This window comes from Dermochelys coriacea, chromosome 3 (genome assembly GCF_009764565.3).
Source record: "Dermochelys coriacea isolate rDerCor1 chromosome 3, rDerCor1.pri.v4, whole genome shotgun sequence".
NCBI classification, from domain to species: Eukaryota; Metazoa; Chordata; order Testudines; family Dermochelyidae; genus Dermochelys; species Dermochelys coriacea.
Window position 1 is genome coordinate 150,963,409 of NC_050070.1, and position 19,431 is coordinate 150,982,839.

Here is a 19,431-nt window from a genome sequence, read left to right on the forward strand (position 1 = left end):
ATCTACGCAGTGCAGGGAGGTTGCCCCGGTGAAAGGTTAGTTTCAACACTTAAACCAAAATGGATGACTTGCTGTGTAGGTTAGGTGAATCAGCAAGCAAAAGTGCAAAATGAACTTCTCCTACACAGCTGGAAATGGCCGTCCCTTCCCCCGCATTCCCAGGGATCTGATTTCTTGGAGTGGTCACTCTGATGAACAGAACAGCTGTGGTTCTTGTGTAAGGGAAGATCAAGCTGAGAGAATCTGCCCATTCAGTGGAGAACAATCTGGTAGCCTTCAGCAGGCTTCAAAGCTGCCAGAGATCTTGCTGCTGCGTCCTTACCTGACTGATTTCCAGTTTTCTAATCGCTGTGTTTGCTGCTCTCTGCAGGGCTTTGAGAATGGCCTGCATTTCCCTTCTCTGCCACTGGGGTATAGCAGTGCTGCCCACCTCCTGAAAAAGAAGCAGCTGCTTAAAAACATCCACTCACCCACCCAATGGTGTGCCAAGGGGAAAATCTAAGTGGGTGCCAAGGAGGAAAGTGATTTAATGATCTGGGCATCATCTCCAAAGCTAGACCAGCTTTTCCACTGCTGCCACCTCCTCCCACGTTCCCTGTGACAACAGGGTTTCCTGCCATACACACACTTGGAAGTGGACTGAGACCTCTCCAACTCCTTTCATGTCAGCCACCAAACAGGTCATCAGGTGGCAGCAGCTTTCTGCTGCTGCTGACCTGGGTGAGATTGGAACCCAGTGGTGGAGAGAGACATGACCCGGCATTTCAAACTCCTGGTGGGATGATGCTTCTGCATAAGGAACGCAGTACTCACTTCAGTCAGGCGGCCCACCTCCTTGGAGAGGATCTGCACCATGGGAAGGGAAGAGCTTCCCTGTTTCACCCGTGCAGAGAGCGAATCCACTTCTTTAGCCAAGGACTGGCCTACTTCCCGGGCCTAGGAGAGCAACAGAAACAGCCCGTCAGGAGAGAGACACTCAGCAGGGATGGGAAGGAGCAGGGTCGGCCATGGGTGAAATCGCAGGCGTTAACCCTTCAAACTTCCAAGAGGAAGACAGCTAGAAGTGGGTGCTGTAAAGGTTTGTGCTCTGTCACCAAGTGGCTCTTGTTTGGGGTTTTATTAGTGACAAACAGTGGGTGTCTGAAATATCGAGGGTCTGGAAGACAATCCTTGCCATAGATTTATAGCTGTTGATAAACAGGCCAGTTATAGGGGACCAAGCCACCCACAGGACAGGCCCTTTAAGAAACACTTCACAGCGTGTTTAAACGTTTGACAGTGACATCAGGGGCTCTGGCTGGAGAAGCTCTAAGCCCCATCATTTGGGCTGTTTTTCACTAAAAGGTACACTGTGGGGGTTGGAGACCTATTAACTCTTCTAGCACACCCCCCTGGGAGCCAATATAGGATTGCATGGTGCATTTTCTACTTGCATTGCCTCGTCTAGTGTTAATTCCAAGTGTTAGGGCCCACAGATCTCTACGGGCAGGACTTTTTTTTCCCTGATGACATCCTTTACTCTCCCAGCTTGGAGTATCCTCTCCCTGCAGTGCCTCCATCTAACACCCAGGAGGAATGAAACAGATTCCCATAGGGATCTGTGCCCATCCTGAGCTGAGGAGGAAACCATGGATTTTGCCCCTGGAGAGCAGTGGGAGTAAGGGGAGGGCCGGCATAGAGCAGGGACAGTGCTTTGCCCAGCCTGGCTACGTTCCCTTGGCTTCGTGCCGCTCTTTGGCATCCACAGGCTGATTAACATGCACAGCCCTGATTGCAAGCCGCTCACCTCACCACCAAACACAACAGCAACCTGCGTGAACCACTGACACGAAGCTGCAGAGGTGGCTTCAGGTCAGTGCTCCTAGCAAGCAGGGCAAGCGTGCCTCGTAGCCTTCACGGCAGGAGGCGGCTTGTTGAGAATGCACAGGGGAGAATCAGACAGCAACAGATCTGCTGGGGGGGGGGGGTAAAGGGTTGCAGTTCCACCAAGGAGAAATGTAATTTCCTGATGGCTGCACTCTCCTTGTATTGCTGCATGAGAGGAGACGGGAAGAGATGCCAAGTCCCTCACTTCCAGGTGCTCAAGCACACTGGGGCTTCCCACGCACAGAGTAACTAGGTCAATTGCTCTGCACACGGACTTGTCAGCCAGGATCACTCCTGAGCAGGAGTCAAAGATCAAAGCTAAGAAGTAAAAATTGTTAGACTGAGACCAGAGCCCCATAAGCACAAGAGGTCAGCAGCTAAAAGCTACTGTGATATGAAATGAAACTAGGGCAGAGAGGATCAATCCATTAGACTCCTATCTGAGACCCGAGTTTAAATACTACCTGTGAAGAGAGGTTAAAGGTTTCCCGCTATTCAGTGCTGAATCATCACCTCAGAAGTGATATTGCCGACCAGGAGTGAGGGGCATGGGCAGAGCCATGTGTGGGGAGCCCAGGACTGGAAATAAAGGGGGCTACAGATCACTGGTGAAGTGCAATGGCAGAGCTGTGTGCATGTTGGGGGTGGGAGGAACAAGACTGGGAGATAAGAGGTTGCTGCAGGCCAGGCCCGAGGGGCATCAGCAAAACTAGAGAGGGGGGTTGGGAGGAGCATACAGTAGTCCCCAGTTTCAGTGCCATGAAACCAGGGAAATCTCAGCCTCCCTTGTCTCACCTGCTTGGCTTGCTCCCCAGTCACTGCAATGATGCGACTGATCCCTTTAACCAGCTGATGCTCGGAGGTGATGGTGAGATCCTGCACAGCTCCTGTCTGCAGTAAGTGCCTGTGAGGTGGGTGGAGGGGAAATATCAGCACGTGCCCATTGTCTAGATTCAGTCTCAGCTTTCTAACAGGGAGCCAGGTTTTGCTTTCAGCTTCCTCCGTCTTGATCAACATAGCCTCCCCCTACAGTCTAGGTACAGACTGTTTAGAGACCCTCAGTCAAGCCCGGCCTTTGGATCTGGATGGGAAGACAAGCCAGGAGTACACGCCCTGCCCCCACAGAGCTCTCTCTGACCCTAGAGAAGAGCACTTACGTCCCACAGCACAGCTCCACAGAAGTCTGCATCGCAGCCTGAGAGTTGGAGGTCAGTACACTTTCTATGGGGACACCTACAGATACCACCCTCACTGGATCTGGATAAACCTGAGAGGAGAAAGATCAGCTGCAAACAAACAAGAAGATTCATGCCGTGTCACAGAACCAGTCACTGCCTCAGGTCACAGCCGCTGCACCCCCCACCCAGAGAACCCAGCAGATCCAGCGGCAGACAGCAGCACTGCTCCTCCCACAAGCTGACGCACAGAGGGTTTGCTGTTCAGAAAGAACAATTGATAGAGCAGATTAATGGGACCACACTACAGCTCCATGCCCACCTCCCTGTAGCATGCAGCCTCCTCATCACCAGACCTGAAGCTGCCTGGGCACCCCCAGGAACATACTTTCATTCTCCCCTCTAGCTCACACTTCCCTTTCCATCCTCTAGATGGAGATTCCCCAGTTAGGGGACTCCATCATTGTACGTCTCTTATGACCCTCATAACCCTTGTTGGGAGCTGTCCTCTGCTGAGGCTTCTGGGCTTATTACATGTCCTCCTACTGTACCTCATCCATGGTCCGGAGTCCCTGAATGCCACCTGCCAGTGCCAGGGGGGCTTCTGCCATATAGACAATTTCATTCTGGTCAACCACTTCCTGAATCACACCTTCTACTTCCTGCAGCTGCTGTGTGGTCACAGGGGCCTGGGAGAGGAGATTATCCACCATCAGGAAACATCCCCTGAGGGGCACAGTATCACGTGTCACAAAGGAGGAAGTGGTGTTAGAGCAGGAAGGCTCAGTGCCAGGACTCCTGGGTTCTATTCTCAGTTCCCTGTCACATCTTGAATAAAATGCTTCCTCTCTGTGCCTGGTTTTCCCCACGTGTAAATGGGGGTGGCGATCATCGCGACCTTCCCTCCCTACTTCCCCACTCCGTGAAACAGGCCAGGATCAATCCAACAATGTTAGTAAAGTCCTTCAAGTGAGAGACTACCCACATGCTAAGGATAAACTCACTGAGTTTCCTCATCTGCCCCCAACAGCCTGTGTAACCCATTTGTACACCTCCCCCTTTCCCGAGATGTACTAAGGCATTGACACCATGTACCCCCTAAAACATGCCCCAGCAGATACTATAATCAAGTCAGCAAGCCTAAGTCTGTGAGATCCCATCACTATCTCCCCAGGACCCCCCTGCCAATCCTCTGTACCTCCAAACCCACCCACCCTTTCCCCACATAGGTCACCCTGGGCCCTAGTCAGAGCAGGGCTCAGGTTACTTCAGGAGATTCGTTTGAGCGCACAGTTTCCTCTAGCCAGCCAAAGCCTGGCTTGACTCATATGGGACAATCCCATCACAAGAGAATGTGAAGCACAGCTAAAGCACAGCCCTGCGAGACACTCCGCAATGGCTGAAACAGATGAAGGGCTCGAGTATTTAGTATTTATCTCATGGCAACAGGCAGGAGAGGGGAATTGAGAGGGCGGTTTATAAAGACAAGGGATGTTCCTCTGATCCTCAGGGACCAGCAGGGACCCTTCCAGAATGGGGTGTTTTGGGATCCCCATCACCTGCGTACTGAAGTCGAATCGCAGCTGATCAGCAGTCACGTGGGACCCTCGCTGTTCTGTCTGGTCTCCTAGGACATGGCGGAGTGCAAAGCTCAGCAGATGAGTGGCGGTGTGGTTAACCATGCAGGCCAGCCGCTGAGCCTGAAACCACAGACATGCTGCAGGTCAAGCAGGAGGACCTCACAATTCTACTAGTGAGAGGGGAGGAGAGCATGTCGGTATATCCTAAGTGTGACAGAGTCCATGTGGTGACCCTGCACCCATATAGGGGGTAGGAGAGGACAGGGGGAAGAGAAGCATTAGTGTGCGCAAATGGGGTATTTCACACATACTAGGTGGATGCGACAGTTCAAGCGCCTTCCTCCTGATCTGACTCCAGTTGACTCCTCCCATTCGTCTGATCAGTGCTGTGTAGATACCAGTGCTAGGCTAGATTCTGCAGGACAGGGTCCCATCCCTCTTTAGGGGATGGCAGACAGGACCCATAGGGAGCACCCCTCCACACACCATTACATGAGGAAAAATGTCCTAACCCAAAACCTCAGGAGGATGGGAGACAGACAAAAGTCCCTTTGAGCGGCAGCTCTTTGCTCTCAGTTGCTAAGTGCCACACACCGCCCCCTAGCAGCCAGGCCAAGAAAGGGTTAAGAGCTGTAAGTCCTTACCTCATCCACAAAGAGTTGCACTCTGTCCCCAGCCTGCAGGGTCTCGGGGGCTGTGACCTCATGGATCACGTAGCCACCGGAGAGCTGAACCGACTCCACTGGGAAGAGCACATCCTCCAAGCAGAGAGAGAGAGAGAGAGAGAGAGAGAGAGAGGAGTGGGTAGCACAGATGCTCAATTCCCTGGCCACACAGGGATTTTAGGGGAGTACAATGGCTTGTGAAAGGTGGCTGCATGACTTCCCTGGAGACTGGCTCCCCAGTCTATCCCCAGAATGGGTACAGGATGGAAAGTGGCAGGGCAAGTGTCCTGCAAACACCATCCCATCCTCGCCATCAGCGTGCTTCAGCCCTGCCCAGGAGTTCCATCTCTACGGCCCTGTGGTTCCACGTGTTGCTGCTGAGGCTGCCAGCAAGTGGGGAGACAATGCCAACTGTGAGCCTGATGTTCTGAGACATGGCCACTTGTCCCTTTGGAACTGGACTGAAGCCACTAGCTCACTTCACATACAGAGATGGCTTTTGGATCATTGGGCTGGATAAAGGGTAGGACAGACAGTAATTCATGTTACTCAATAGCACCCTCTTTGGCTTATGAAGGAGTAGCACTGATGAGTTCTGTAGGGTAGAGACCCCCACACTGTGGGGCATGTCCCGGAACATTCGGGGTGGGGAAGAGGGGTGCGGCGGGGCCCAGGTCAGCCCCCCCCAGGTGGTGGGGATGGAGTGCAACCCAGCCCTACTCTGCTCCCAGTTCTGCTCCAGCTTTGCCCCCCAGCCATGGCCCAGGCTCCCGGTCCCTGGCCATGGCTCCATTTCTGGTCCTGGCCCCCTTACCCCCTGTCCACATGTGGCTCCAGGGGGCCGGACAGGACTAAGGGGGAGGTGCAACCCTGAAAAGGTTGGGGACCACTCCTGTAGAGGAATCCCAGCTAGTTTTCCTGGGATAGAAGGGCAGCATCTATGACATGAGGGTGAATCTCAAGGCTGAGGGGATAGGAAAAGGAGCTATGCCACTGCATGGCTGAATCTAAGATACTGTATGCAGCCCAGCTTCATAGAACTACAGTAGATTCTGCTTTTGCATTAGAATTCCCCAAAGAGGCTTCAGTTTCTTTCCCTTTGAGCTCCTTTATAAGGCTGAAGCAACATGCTTTGGAGGCGGTGGTGGTGATGGACAATTCTCCCCAGTGCCTTTGGGAGGGAGAGAAGGGAAACAGGAGAGAGCCTCAGGCTGGGCACCACTTACAGGTCTCTAGGGCTGGCCATGCAGAAGTTGCTCAGTCCAAAGACCTTTTGATGACTGATCAACTCCTCCATGTTCCTGGCCCAGCTGAGGAAGAAGGCAGTGTGTTGGAAGGAAAGGGATGTGAAGGAGGAAGGAAGGGTCTACAGCCACCCCAGCACTTTGTGCTACAAACAGGAGAATGGAATGACAAGGGCTAGAGAGACAACCAGATGAGCCTGTCAGCTCCCTGAAATTATCTCTGCTCTGAATCACTGGGCTTTTCCCAGCCCCCAAGCACTGCCCAGAGCTAGTGACCAGCTCAGCAAACAGTGGGAGAAGAGGAAGAGCCTGAAGATGACAAGCCTGAGGACTCCAGCCAGCAGCCTGGTACAGCGGAGAGGGATCACAGCTGCAGGAAGGTCATGCCTGACCTGACAGTAATTCCAGTCGCAGGCAGCAGACAAGCTCACCTGTTGTCCCAGGCGCACCAGGTAGCCCCGATCATGTGCCTGCCCTCCCTGTTCTGCATAGAAGCTGGTCCTGTCCAGGAGGACTCCGCAGCGCTGGCCTGCCCCAACCTCCTTCTGAAGAGACTGATCTTTGTACAGCATCAAGACGGTGGCCTGGCATGGGCTAAATGCTGCAAAGGATAAGCACAAGTCAGCAACGTGCATCAGCCTCCCACTTCTCTGCCTTCCCTTGGAAGCACAGGGGATTTTGACTGGCCCACCAGGTCACCCTGGAGCCCTTCCACCCCATACAGAGTGCAGAGTCTGTGCAAGGGGAGGAAGCCACAGTTAATCTCAGAACCCTGGCAGCATTCAGGGTATTTTAAAACCAGGCACTTCACTCTGCGTGAAGAGAGCTGGAGCAGAGACACTGACAAAAAGGAAGGAAAGATTTGTGATTATTTTGTAACAAAACCTAGCACTTCACAGCTTTCACTCTGCTGCCTCCCAAGACCACATGGGAGTTCACAGCCACAGAGGGCACAGAGCTCAGAATCTCCTGCTCCAAAAAGCCAAAATTTGTTAACAGACAATGAGTCCCTAGGGGGCCAGCCCCAACCATGATTTGATTAAGTGCCAGCTTGGTCACCATTCTGCTCTATTTAAGATAGCTGCTTCGGTACTGAATGCAAACTCCAGTCACAAAATGCAAGAAATTCACAGCTAGCCCTCCTGCAGCTGCAGGACATGTGTATTTTTCCTGTGCATTATGAAGATGGTGTTAATACACCTAATAGACCATTATCATCATACGTAATGTGGGAACTCCCACTGAATTTCTTGGCCTGTCCATCTGCAATCTCAACTGCATTGACATCATCCCTCAATCTAGTGTCATGCATTGGGTGGTTATCTTATTTAAGTAGTACAGGACTGTCTGGCTATGGGATCACACTGTACACTCCTCCCCCAAATTACGAGTCTAGGATGCTCCCTGGATGCCGAGCGTCTATGGCCCACAAGAGGGTGCGGTTTGAAGTGACTGTGCAAAACAACAATCGCACGTAGCTGGCCAGGGGGCAGAGGGACAAGATTAAAATGGACTGGACAAACTGCACCTTGCACCACCTGAGATACAGCACTCAGTCACCAATGCTAGGTTAGCCAAGGGGATGAACTACTTAGTCTCCAACGATAGACCCTGGGTTTCGTGGAGTCCCTGCTAGGCGGCAGCAACAAATTCCATCATCACCAACCCACACTCATATGAGACTCTGGCAGTGTCAATCCACTGAGTGCAAACACTAACTAGGCTTCAAAACCATTTCCAAGAGGTGTGCACACTCGATTCAGCTTCATCCTTTTTGAAGTACCAGAAAAAAAAAAAAAAACTATGCTCAGAAAAATTACATGCTTCAAGTAGTGAGAGTGAGGGAGTGAGAAATGAGCACTACAGGGGAAATGTCTGCAGATGCACAAAGAGCTGCGGCAGTGGGGCAAGCTGACTTGCAGGGATGAAGAGCGAGGCCCCAATGTTCCTCAGCAGCTGAAAAGTGGACAAAGGGTCAGGGGCAGATATTAAGGAAGGGAAAGTTTCTGGAGGGGAGTCTCCAACTTCTTCACCGTATAGGCCCCATATTAACAGGGGGAATGTCTCAGGTGTAACCTCTCCTACTCATGGCTGTATGGAACACCTACGGCAATCACGGTCACCGAAAAGCAACAGGAAGAGGGCATTGGGAGGTTTCTAGCTTCATCATCAGTGAGGTAGCAGCTGGAGATAAGGAGCCAGCACCATGCGACTGGCTAAGCACTCTAGGGGCCACCAGCAGGCTGAGCACATTTGGGTCCACACTAGGAGAAAGCTCCAGTCTGCCAGCAGAATTGGCTGAGAGATAGACAGGCAGCTCTTCACACCAGCAAACCAGAGACATTAAGGCTCATTTCACCGCCGAGGTGACACAAGTGATCTACTTGAGAGTGACTTCTCTCGTGTTGGCCTAGCTTGAGTGAGGGCAGTCACATTGCAACACAACACTGGAGCTGCCATGTGCTCACCGGCGCTACACTCATTGAGTGTGTGAGGAGCGCAGCGCCACTTAGCGTCTGGCATGAGGACCTGATCTGTGCTTCAAAATTAGATCGACCTAGGAGTTGCTCAGGGTTGGGGAAATCGTTGCGCCATAGTTAGACTGACCTAACCGTAGATGCAGATGCAGCTAGGTTGGTGGAAGAATTCTTCTGTCGACTTAACTGCCATCTCTCAAAGAAGTAGAGTAACTGCATCGATGGGAAAACTCCTCCTGTCAGCGTAGGAAGGGTCTATACTTCGGTGCTACAGCAGCACAGCTGCAGCGCCGTAGTTTCGTGCCTCTAGTGGTTGTAGCATAGACATAACCTAAGACTGCTGAACTGCTCAGTAAATTCTCTCTCAGTGTGGGAGAACTTGTTGGTCTTTTCTGGGCACACAGAATTGTGGGAAGGCACTGGAGAACCAGCAGCACCTGAGTGGAGCTAGCTTGAGTCCACACCATGTGGTGGTTGTGTTAGTGGCTGACGATTTGTGCTCATTGGAGCTTTAGTCTATATCCCCTCATGGGCCAGCCAACTCGAGTGAAAAGCACCACCACTACTCCAGTTAGGGGTGTTTGTGGGGATAGGACTCAAGTGAGGGACAACTGAGGGACTGGAGTTAATTCTGACAAAACCCTCTGACAAACCACCTTAACTGGCAAAGGACACTTGTTAACAGAGACATGGGCTCAGCAGATGGGCCAGGTCGAGATGAGGTGCACTCCTAACACAGCCAGGGTCAGTCTCATGATGATCACATCCATCCGATGAAGTGACCTGTAGCTCATGAAAGCTTATGCTCAAATAAATGTGTTAGTCTCTAAGATGCCACAGGTACTTCTGTTCTTTTTGTGGATACAGACTAACACGGCTGCTACTCTGAAACCTCTCATGATGATGTGTCTCATTAACCAAGCCCCAAACTGGGACAGGGCTGCAGCTCAGATTCCTGCCCAGGGATTCTCAGCAGGAGCCTGAGAACTATTGTCCAACTGATGACCAGCAACAGCTCAGCTTCACATTCCTTCAATAGGACCAAGGCTTCCAAAACTGTATTAAACTATGTGTAAAGTAGCAGGGGCATCTAGTGGCCAGCTGCTGTAATGGCAGGTATTGAAGTTCTTAGGGTGAACACTATTCCCTCCTACTCTGCCACAAATTTAAAAAACCAGAGGTTTAAGGAAAGAACCTACCCATCTGAACCCTTAAGCATGGACCTCCCCAGCTACGGTATGTTTACCATGCTTAGCATCCACACATCCCAGTCCTCACTCCTGCAGGCAGGCTAACTGCCAGTACACTGAACCCCCATCTCCAACGGACACCACATCTAATACAATTCATCTACACCACTGGGTAACAGCAGTCTTTAACTCCCAGCTCAGCAACCATCACAGAACCTTATTGCGAGCATGTGTTCAGTGGACACGCATATGACCCGCTTCCTGCTCTTGGCCACAGGCTGAGGAGGGAGATAATACACGAGTTTACATTCTGTACCGAGCACTCTCCAATATGCCTGAGATCATAATTCCCCTTGTAGGTGTGGTGGTTAGCTGGTTAGATCCATCCCCAAGAGGTTCCCAGGCTATGAATCGGACACTGCCCTCCCCCCACAGGCTCTTTGGGCCATGCCTCAGCTCATACCATATCTCCCATCCTGCCCGAGCGTGTAGGCGTATTTCGGCGAGTCGTCAGTAGCAGGCACACCGTCCCTCTGCAGCTGAGCCAGCGAATGAATGTCCAATCGCACACCGGAGCCCTCCAGTTGTTCTGCCTGCTGGGTCTGAGCTTTCCGCTATACAAGAGTGAAGACAAAGCTTGATTTGGGGGCACTCTAGGAGCGCCTGCTCCATGAGGTTAGGTTTCAGAGTAGCAGCTGTGTTAGTCTGTATTCGCAAAAAGAAAAGGAGTACTTGTGGCACCTTAGAGACCAACACATTTATTTGAGCATAAGCTTTCGTGAGCTACAGCTCACTTCATCTGATGAAGTGAGCTGTAGCTCACGAAAGCTTATGCTCAAATAAATGTGTTGGTCTCTAAGGTGCCACAAGTACTCCTTTTCTTTTTCCATAAGGTTAGTGGCTGTGGCCTTTGACTTTGTGGCAGTAGATCATCCCTGTAACACAATCAAATCTGCGCTGCCCCAGGAAGCAATTAATCCCAGGCTGCTACTACACCTGGGGCCCCCACCAGGCACTCAGCACTACCCTGCACCATCCCCCAGGGGAGTCACAAGCAGCAGCTAATGTATGCTTTCCCTGCATACCGTAGTGCTGCATACATACCCCTGAGGCTGAAAGCCTTGATTTATCCACAGCATGGGAGGTGGGGATGGCAATACAAACCGCACCCCAATCCCTACATGCTGCCCCATTGGTGGGCCACTTTCCTGCCCTGTATGAACTCCACCTCTAGTACTGAGGGGTGTTAATTCTTCATGACCCATTCAATGCTTGCCCTCTCTGCTGAGCTCAATGCCGCTGTGATGATGGCTTTTGTAATGTGTCCACTAGAAACTGGCCTGAAAAAGTCACCAGCCAAATAGCTGTCCGAGGGTTTACAGTTTTCAGTCACTACTGACCCAAGCTGGATTCATAAGAACGGCCATACTGTCCCAGACCAAAGGTCCATCTAGGCCAATATCTTGTCTTCCGAAAGAGACCATTGCCACATGCTTCAAAAGGAATGAATAGAACAGGACAATCAAATGATCCATCCCCCATTGTCCAGTCCCAGAATCTGGCCGTCAGAGGCCTAGGGACACCCAGAGCATGGAGTTATGTGCCTGACCATCTTGGCTAAGAGCCATTGATGGATCTATCCTGCATGGACTTATCCAATTCTCTTTTGAATCCAGTTAGTTTTGGAATCCAAAACACCCCCTGGCAACAAGTTTCACAGGTTGACTGTGGTTTGTGTGAAGTACTTCCTTTTGCTTGTTTTAAAACTGCTGCCTATTAATTTCATTGGATGAGCCCTACTTCTTGTGTTATGTGACGAGGTAATTAACACTTCCCTATTCACTTTCTCCACACCAGTCATGATTTTATAGATCTCCATCATGTGTGTCCTTAGTCATCTCTTCTCTAAGATGAATCGTCCTAGTCTTTTTCTCTCCTCATATGGAAGCTTTTCACCCCCTTAATCATTTTTCGTTGTCCTTCTCTCTATCTTTTTTATTTCTAATGTATCCTTTTTGAGATGGGGCGACCAGAACTGCATGCAGTATTCAAGATGTGGGCGTACCGTGGATTTATATAAAGGCAATATGATATTTCCTGACTTATTATCTATCCCTTTCCTAATGATTCCCAACATTCTGTTAGCTTTTTTGACTGACACTGCACATTGAGTGGATGTTTTCAGAGAACTATCCACAATGACTCCAAGATCTCTTTCTTGAATGCTAACAGCTAATTTAGACCACATCATTTTGTACGTATAGTTGGGATTATGTTTTCCAATGTGCATTACTTAGCACTTATCAACATTAAATTTCGTCGGAATTTTGTTGCGCAGTCACCAGTTAGAGATCCCTCTGTAACTCCTCACAGTCTGCTTTGGACTTAACTATTTTGAGTAATTTCATATCATCTGCAAGCTTTGCCACCTTGCTGTTTACCTCTTTTTCCAGATTATTTATGAGTATGTTTAACAGCACTAGTCCCATTGAAGATCCCTGGGGGACACTGCTCCAAAGCCCTGAGCTAGAGGAGAAAGGCATTCCATGATTTTGATGGAATACAGAGGTGATGGGGAGCACCTGCAGTGGATTTAAAGTACACATGGGAACCCTGACCCGAAAGAATAGGACATTAGCCACAGTGATGGAGGCTTGCATTGGAGGCAGGGTTTTGTATCCTACCTTAGCATCTTCCTGAGCTAGCTGGTCCAAAGCTGCCCAGTCCAATTGGATCCCCTTTTCTTCAATCATCAAGCCAATTAAATCTAGGGGGAACCCCAAGTTTCCATAGAGAGACCAGGCCACCTCCCCTGCAGAAAGACAAGAATGAGAACACAAACTTTAGGTGGCCACGGAGAGAACACACAGCAGAGTCATGGAGGGAATCTCTTGCTTTTTCTGGGGGTAGGGTGTGGGGGTGTCTTCACATCCCTAATGAGATCCTCAGGATCCCCCCCCAAACTGTGCAACCAACAAGGACTGGCTGCCCATTACATCCCATCAGCAGTGCTCTAAAATCACAGGGATTCCAGCCCTCAGCTCCCTTGGGACTGTGAGCACAGATCTTTCCATATAGGTTTGAAAGCGTTTGCTCCCACGAGCAGGACAACGTGGTGCATCTTGCCGCTGTCTCATTAGGTACATTCAAGAGCTCAACAGAGCACACGCATGTAGGAAGGCCTCAGCACAGTGGCAGGATGTTCCAAACACAGGTAGAGTAAGCCGTATCAGCACACAGTCCTGCAAGCTCCTGAGTCATACAAGAGTGCCAGCTGGAACTCTCCCATTGCCTTACGCTACCAGGTACTGAATGACAAATTAGTGAGCAGGTGGGGAGAAGTTGGTTCAAATCTGTTCACGCAGGAAAGAGTTAAGCCATGCTCTCCCTATCACACCCAAACACCCAAAAAGTACTCCATGCGGGTACTGTGCTAGCTGTTCTACCTTTGTATTTGTTCAGAGCCGGTCACTGCAGCACCTACGAACCAAAGGAGCCCCTTTAGCAGTGACAAGTGCCTGTTTGCTCTGGTGAGCAAAGCACTGAGATAGTCACCTCAGAAGTGTTTGGGAGATGGGGCGTGCAAGTGATGGGGCAGCAGCACCTGGTCTGCAGTACCGGCTCAGAGCATGGGGCCGGTGCTGTATTTCCCTATGGCAGGGCAGCAGGTAGGCAGGCATCCATCGTAGCTTTGATTTGGAAGTTGGGAGGAACTCTGATTCTTTGTCTGGGGCAGAAGGGAAGGAGGGGTCATTCAGTGAGCACTTGTAGCCTAATAATGGCTAGCGTTCAGCACAAAGACAGGAACACCAGGCCACCAGCTGTGGGGAGGGTGCCTGCTTCCAAGGCTCTCTCCCCCTTAGCTGAAAGGGCCCAACACAGCCCAGCCCTCGCCTGAGACACCCTGGCAACAAGGGTCCAAGCCACCCTTAACCACTGGCAGGTGCCAGCTGCTGCTCTTCCCCCAGGCTGCACTCCCCTTCCGGGTGGAATCAAGGAGGGACTCACCTGGGAAGAGCTTGGAGGGACCCATCTGCAGCAGAGTCCTGTCAATGATACGCCGCCCCCGCAGGAGGGAGGAGAGAAATGCAGCCTCGTTGTCATTGATAATATTCATAATCTGCAGGAAGAGGAGGCGCAGATTCAGCCACCTTCCCTGTGGGTGAGCTCCACTGCTCAGCTCAGCCCAGCCACCAGAACTCAGCCCTCCACATGGCTGGGAATGGGAAGAGTGGGTGCCAAAGGAGGCCGCTGCATTTGCTATCACTGTGCACCTCCTATACCTCAGCTCTGGGCTCATGACTTGCTACAAGGAAATAGTTACCTGGGGCAAATGCCTGTTGAGAGAAACCAGAGATCGGGCTAACAAGGTACTCCAGGTACGTCATCCACATTTGCAATGAAAATTCTGCATGAGGTGCCCAGGGCTAGAACAGCAGGGCACGCTGCTGGTCAGGATTGAGGGGCATCAGCAGAGCTGGGTAGGGAGGAAGCTTGTAAAACAACTGCCCTTAGGATTCCCAAGCATCTAGTTCCCTCTTTAGCTACATAAATAATGACCACAGGAGGAGCAAAGGGTACCTATGCTGGGAGGGGAACCAGGCTCATAGGCACAAGGCCCAACTAAGGCCTGGGCTTTACCTTAGTTCTGTAGTCACAGGGGCTGCCCTGCTTCATTGGGCACCAACCTGCCAATCTTGGCACAGGAGAGATCTCTTCAAGATCTACAGTCAGCATCCACAGGGGAGTCCACAACATGCCCCTGCTAGTTCCCAACTCTGCATGCAGTACCTTTGTCCATTCTCTGTATATCCGTGCCCCGTCCCCTCCCCCCGAGAATGTGGCCATGCTGGGGGTAGGGCAAATTCATTTGTCCACACCCCAAAGAGGTGAATCCCCTGCCCCCACTCCACTTTGATAGCAGGCTAGGGGCTGCTGTGCAGCACTTCCAAGAACTCAGGGATAATTAAAGAGGGGGCTTACAGGAGCCCCCAGATGCAGGCTGGTAATGATTCCCATGACAGGTTACTGCTTCTCCAGCAGATTCCATGCTGCTCACCTGGTCTGTATTCTTCCTCAGCTCCGGATAGGCATCTCCCTGCAGAGCAAATTTCACTGAGCATCAGGAAATAGCTGTGTGCAGTGTCAATACAACAAACACTCCTCCCTACCTGGGAACACGGGCCAGTCTGAGCCCCAATAACGCCTTTGCACGGTCTTGCCCCAGAGGGCCCCATCTCAGGGATGGATCTCGGCTAGCCAGATGCCTCTGCATGTCTACTGCACCTTCATCTGAGACTCTCGGAGCACTCTGCAAGTATTAAAGAAGCTTCTCTCCTCCCTGTAAGGTAAGTGCTATCCCCCCATCTTACAGATGGGGAAACTGAGGCACAGAGTGAGGCAGTGGCTTGCTCAAATGCAGACACTGTCAATAGCAGAGCCAGGAATAGAACCATGTGTTCCACCTCCAAATCCCCTGATCAAATCACTTCACACTTTGCATCCCAGACAGAAGGAGGAGGAGAAGGGGGAGGCACTTACCTTACAGGGTTGGCTGGGGCTGGCTCTGACCCCCCTCAGCCCCGCCCCTTCCATCGTACGCCCCGCCCCTTCTGGGGGCCAGAGCTGGCCCCAACGTACCGGTATGTCACTCGACTTACTTACACCCCTGATTCCACCTCTCTTCCCATTCGCTGTTGCATGATGTCTCTGTGGCAACTCTAGCAAACGCTTATGTGCAAATGTAACATTAGGAAAATATTCAATGGTATTTTTAATTTATTTTTGTAGGATTTAGCAGGAAGAAACAAAAAGGGAGGAGAGCCAGCACCATATGACCAGCCAGCTCTCCAGAGAGCACTTTGGGAACCACCACACTAGTGTCTGTGCTGGCAGCCCATCTCTCTTTCTTTCACACTCACGCATCATGCTTGTGCTGAACGTATGGTTTATCACAACGAGCCCTGAGCCTATAGAAATAAGAAGGCCGAGTGTCATTGGGATAAACATCTCACAGAGTCAGAGATCCTCCCTGGATATAGTCTTCTGGAGCAAGCACTGGCAAGAGAAACTGCTCCCACGCTCAGCTGAGAAACACCTGGCTGTATGAGACCCTGGCTGATAAGCAAATCTCCCTCCCCACAAGAAGAGGCTTCATACTTACCAGAACTTCCACCACGGCAGGAACCAAGCTGGCCAGGAACCCTGGCGGAGCGTGGAGAACTTCAGAGCAAAACCGGACAGCTCTGCGCAGGATGCGGCGCAGCACCAGCCTGCGGACAGGGGATGAGTCCTAAGGCAGCCATTTGAGTATTCCCAACTAGCTCCCCACTCCCAGCCCAGCTCCCCCCATGACCCACTCACAAGCCAGCTCCCTCCTCTCTACCCATTCCCTTACACAAATTAGCTCGCCCTTTCTGCCCAGATCCCTGCACACACAAGCCAACTCCCCACGTCTCCCCACACGGACAAACCAGCTCTGCCTTCTCCACCTATATTCCCACACACAGAGACCCAAAAGCCAGCTCCCCTCGCCCTGCCCACACCAGCTTCCCCCACCTCACACTTATCCCATCTGATCCCCAAAGGGCCAACCCTGCATAACCATACCGGTTTCTCCATGCCCCTCATGTCCTGTACATCCTATGTTCTCTCTCACCTCCACCTCACTACTCAACTCACCCATTCCCCCTCCAGCCAGGGCATCCACCCTACTGTTGCTTGTACTCTCCCCCTCTTCAGAGCCAAGCAGCCCCTCCCTCATTATCATACATCCTTACTCAGCCCCGGACATGCCGGGGTACACGCCGTCGGCAATGCACACGGACAGGGTGCGCACATGATCCGCCACCACGCGGTAGGCCATGTTCACAGACCTGACATCGGCCTCCCCCACCAGGCCCTGGTACCCAGGCCCCCCGCAGCCCTGTGGAGGGGTGGGGACAGAAAAGGAGACGTTTTAGTTGAGGCACCCAGCTCTGAACGGCACAGCTGCTCCAAAAGGCATTTGGCCATAAACTCTGCGTAATGTTGCTCTGGGTGGGTGTTCTCAGATTCAGGGCTGAATCTGACCCCCGGGAGGTTCTCTCTCCTAATGCCAGGCATGTGTCTAATCCCCTCCCCACACTCATGCCAGTCTGCCCTGCATGCCAAGTGCACCACATTAACACCCATCTGGCACATGAGAGACCAGGGCTCATGTATGTCAGAATCATCATCAAACCCAGGCTCTGGCCACTTGGGGCAATTAAAATCTCAGGCCACATGTAACATGGATTATCAACTCTGGTGTCCTGGTTAAATTCCAATCTGGGAAATTCTCTCCCGTCTCCCTAAAATCCCACTCTTCTTCGAACTGGACACACATCCTGTCTTAAGCTTGTGCAGCATTGCTGTGTATTGTTTGACAACTGCTACAGCCCACCCCAGAGGGGGCTGCATTTCAATGCTCAGCGAGTAACCTCTACAGACCCAGAGTGGGAAGTACTTTAGGCTCAGCTGTGACCCCCTGGCAGCTGATCATCACCTTGTGGATGGCATCCAGGATGGGGGTGAAGAGGTCTGTGTCGTAGTTGGAGCGCTTGTTCTGCAGAACTGTCATCAGCCTTTCTAGGCCCATCCCCGTGTCCACGTGGTGCTGGGGCAATGGACGCAGACTCCCATCAGCCTCTCTGGCAACACACCAGCCCCCAGCCAAAACACAAGCCAGAGAAGCAGAAGTTAGGCTGAGGCCAAGCGCTGATCCATCTTGGTGGGGAGGGGATACAGACTGGGGATGGAAGCAGCAAGGCAGCGTGCAGTAAGGGGCACAGAGGTGACTCAACAGGCGCAGCTACACAGCAAAAGGGGGCACCCCAGGGACATGACTGACAGCAGCAGCAGCAGGGCAGGGAGTTCTGTGAGACAAGGCACAGCAGGGGAAGAGGGGACACCGGTCGGGACAGATGAGAGCAGTGGGGAGCTAGAGAAAGGCTCCTCCTTGCCATGTGCTGCCATCTGCTAGTGAAGAGCAGGGACTCTTCAAACATAAATGTCTTTAGTGAGGTGCAAGTCTCATACTATTGAAATGAGCCTCTGGGGCAGCTCCCAGCAGCCCAGTACCTGCTGTACTGCATGAAGACCAGGTTCCAGATCTCCACCACATCAGGGCTATCCTGGTTCACCAGTGCTGCCCCGTGCCTGCCGCCACCCACGTGGTCGTAGTGGATCTCGGTGCAGGGGCCACAAGGGCCTGTCTCACCCATCTCCCAGAAGTTTTCCCTCAGTGGGAAAGGAAGCACATGACTGGGAGGCACCCTGAAAAGGAAAGCAGCAGAGTTGACTGGGCTGGGATAACAGATTGTTCCCTTCAGAGTGCATGAGCCACAGGCTACCACAGGTCAGGTAGTCTGGGGGAACTCCCTCTCTGACTGTATTGCCACCTCACCTTCCAAACTCTATAGGGTTAACTTGCTTCTGCTCAGAGGGGGCTGAATTAGCCTCCCCCCCCTCTTCTCCTAAATTAATTACATTTTATTCCAACAATGGCCACTGAGCAAGAACAAACTGAGTCACAGCACATGGCACCCTGCTCACTGCTGAACTTGGCCAACAGACTCAGTTTGGTGCAAGCTGATGTGGGAGATGTTTCCTCTTCCTCTGGGTCAATTGACCAGTTTCCTTCACTGGAGCAAACTCCAATAGAGTCAAGATCTGAAAGGATACAGAACAGGGCAAGAGAGAGAGAGAGGTATGGGACCAAAGAACATGTGCTGCTGCCTTGTACAAGCTACCGCACACACCAGCCTTTTCAACCAACAAGCTTCCTCTCTGCCCTGGAGTAGGGTGGATTGATTTAAGTCAAAATGATTTAAATCATCAATTTTCATCAGCAAGTAGAAAATCTTGATTTCGACTTAAATCATCGATTTTAATTTTGTTTTGCATTTGTACTTTTAAAGTTATTTTCCTAAAGAAAGGCTGATTCTCATTGTTGGTAAAACATGTTGGTTAAAACATGTTGATCTGCAACTTAATATGGCCTTTACGCTAAATTCAGTGCTTCTTTTGGATAACCTAGAGGATTATACTTATGCACATATATTTAACCAATTATATATCTTAATGTATGTATATTCAGATTCTTAATTTAAAAATTTCTTTATTATTGTAGAAGATGATGCCTGTTGCATTTTTTATATACAATATGAAAAATATTTTTTTATTTGTGTCAAGCTCAATTTGGATGGAAATTCA

At 51.2% G+C, this 19,431-nt stretch overlaps 1 protein-coding gene across 2 annotated transcripts in view; it reads right to left on the minus strand.

The window, feature by feature from the left end:
- Positions 1-19,431, minus strand: part of AARS2 (alanyl-tRNA synthetase 2, mitochondrial) — a 28,868-nt gene that overhangs the window by 2,357 nt on the left and 7,080 nt on the right. For both annotated transcript variants that reach the window (XM_043511592.1, XM_038396123.2), the window contains exons 4-19: positions 18,298-18,492; positions 17,723-17,867; positions 16,977-17,122; positions 16,361-16,469; positions 15,257-15,295; positions 14,206-14,317; positions 12,882-13,009; positions 10,661-10,811; positions 6,962-7,131; positions 5,266-5,379; positions 4,601-4,741; positions 3,593-3,730; positions 3,024-3,133; positions 2,662-2,770; positions 814-936; positions 323-433 (exon numbers count right to left, since the gene is read on the minus strand). In XM_043511592.1, coding sequence (XP_043367527.1) covers positions 323-433; positions 814-936; positions 2,662-2,770; positions 3,024-3,133; positions 3,593-3,730; positions 4,601-4,741; positions 5,266-5,379; positions 6,962-7,131; positions 10,661-10,811; positions 12,882-13,009; positions 14,206-14,317; positions 15,257-15,295; positions 16,361-16,469; positions 16,977-17,122; positions 17,723-17,867; positions 18,298-18,492 — 2,041 coding nt within the window. The remainder of the gene's footprint in view (positions 1-322; positions 434-813; positions 937-2,661; positions 2,771-3,023; positions 3,134-3,592; positions 3,731-4,600; positions 4,742-5,265; positions 5,380-6,961; positions 7,132-10,660; positions 10,812-12,881; positions 13,010-14,205; positions 14,318-15,256; positions 15,296-16,360; positions 16,470-16,976; positions 17,123-17,722; positions 17,868-18,297; positions 18,493-19,431) is intronic.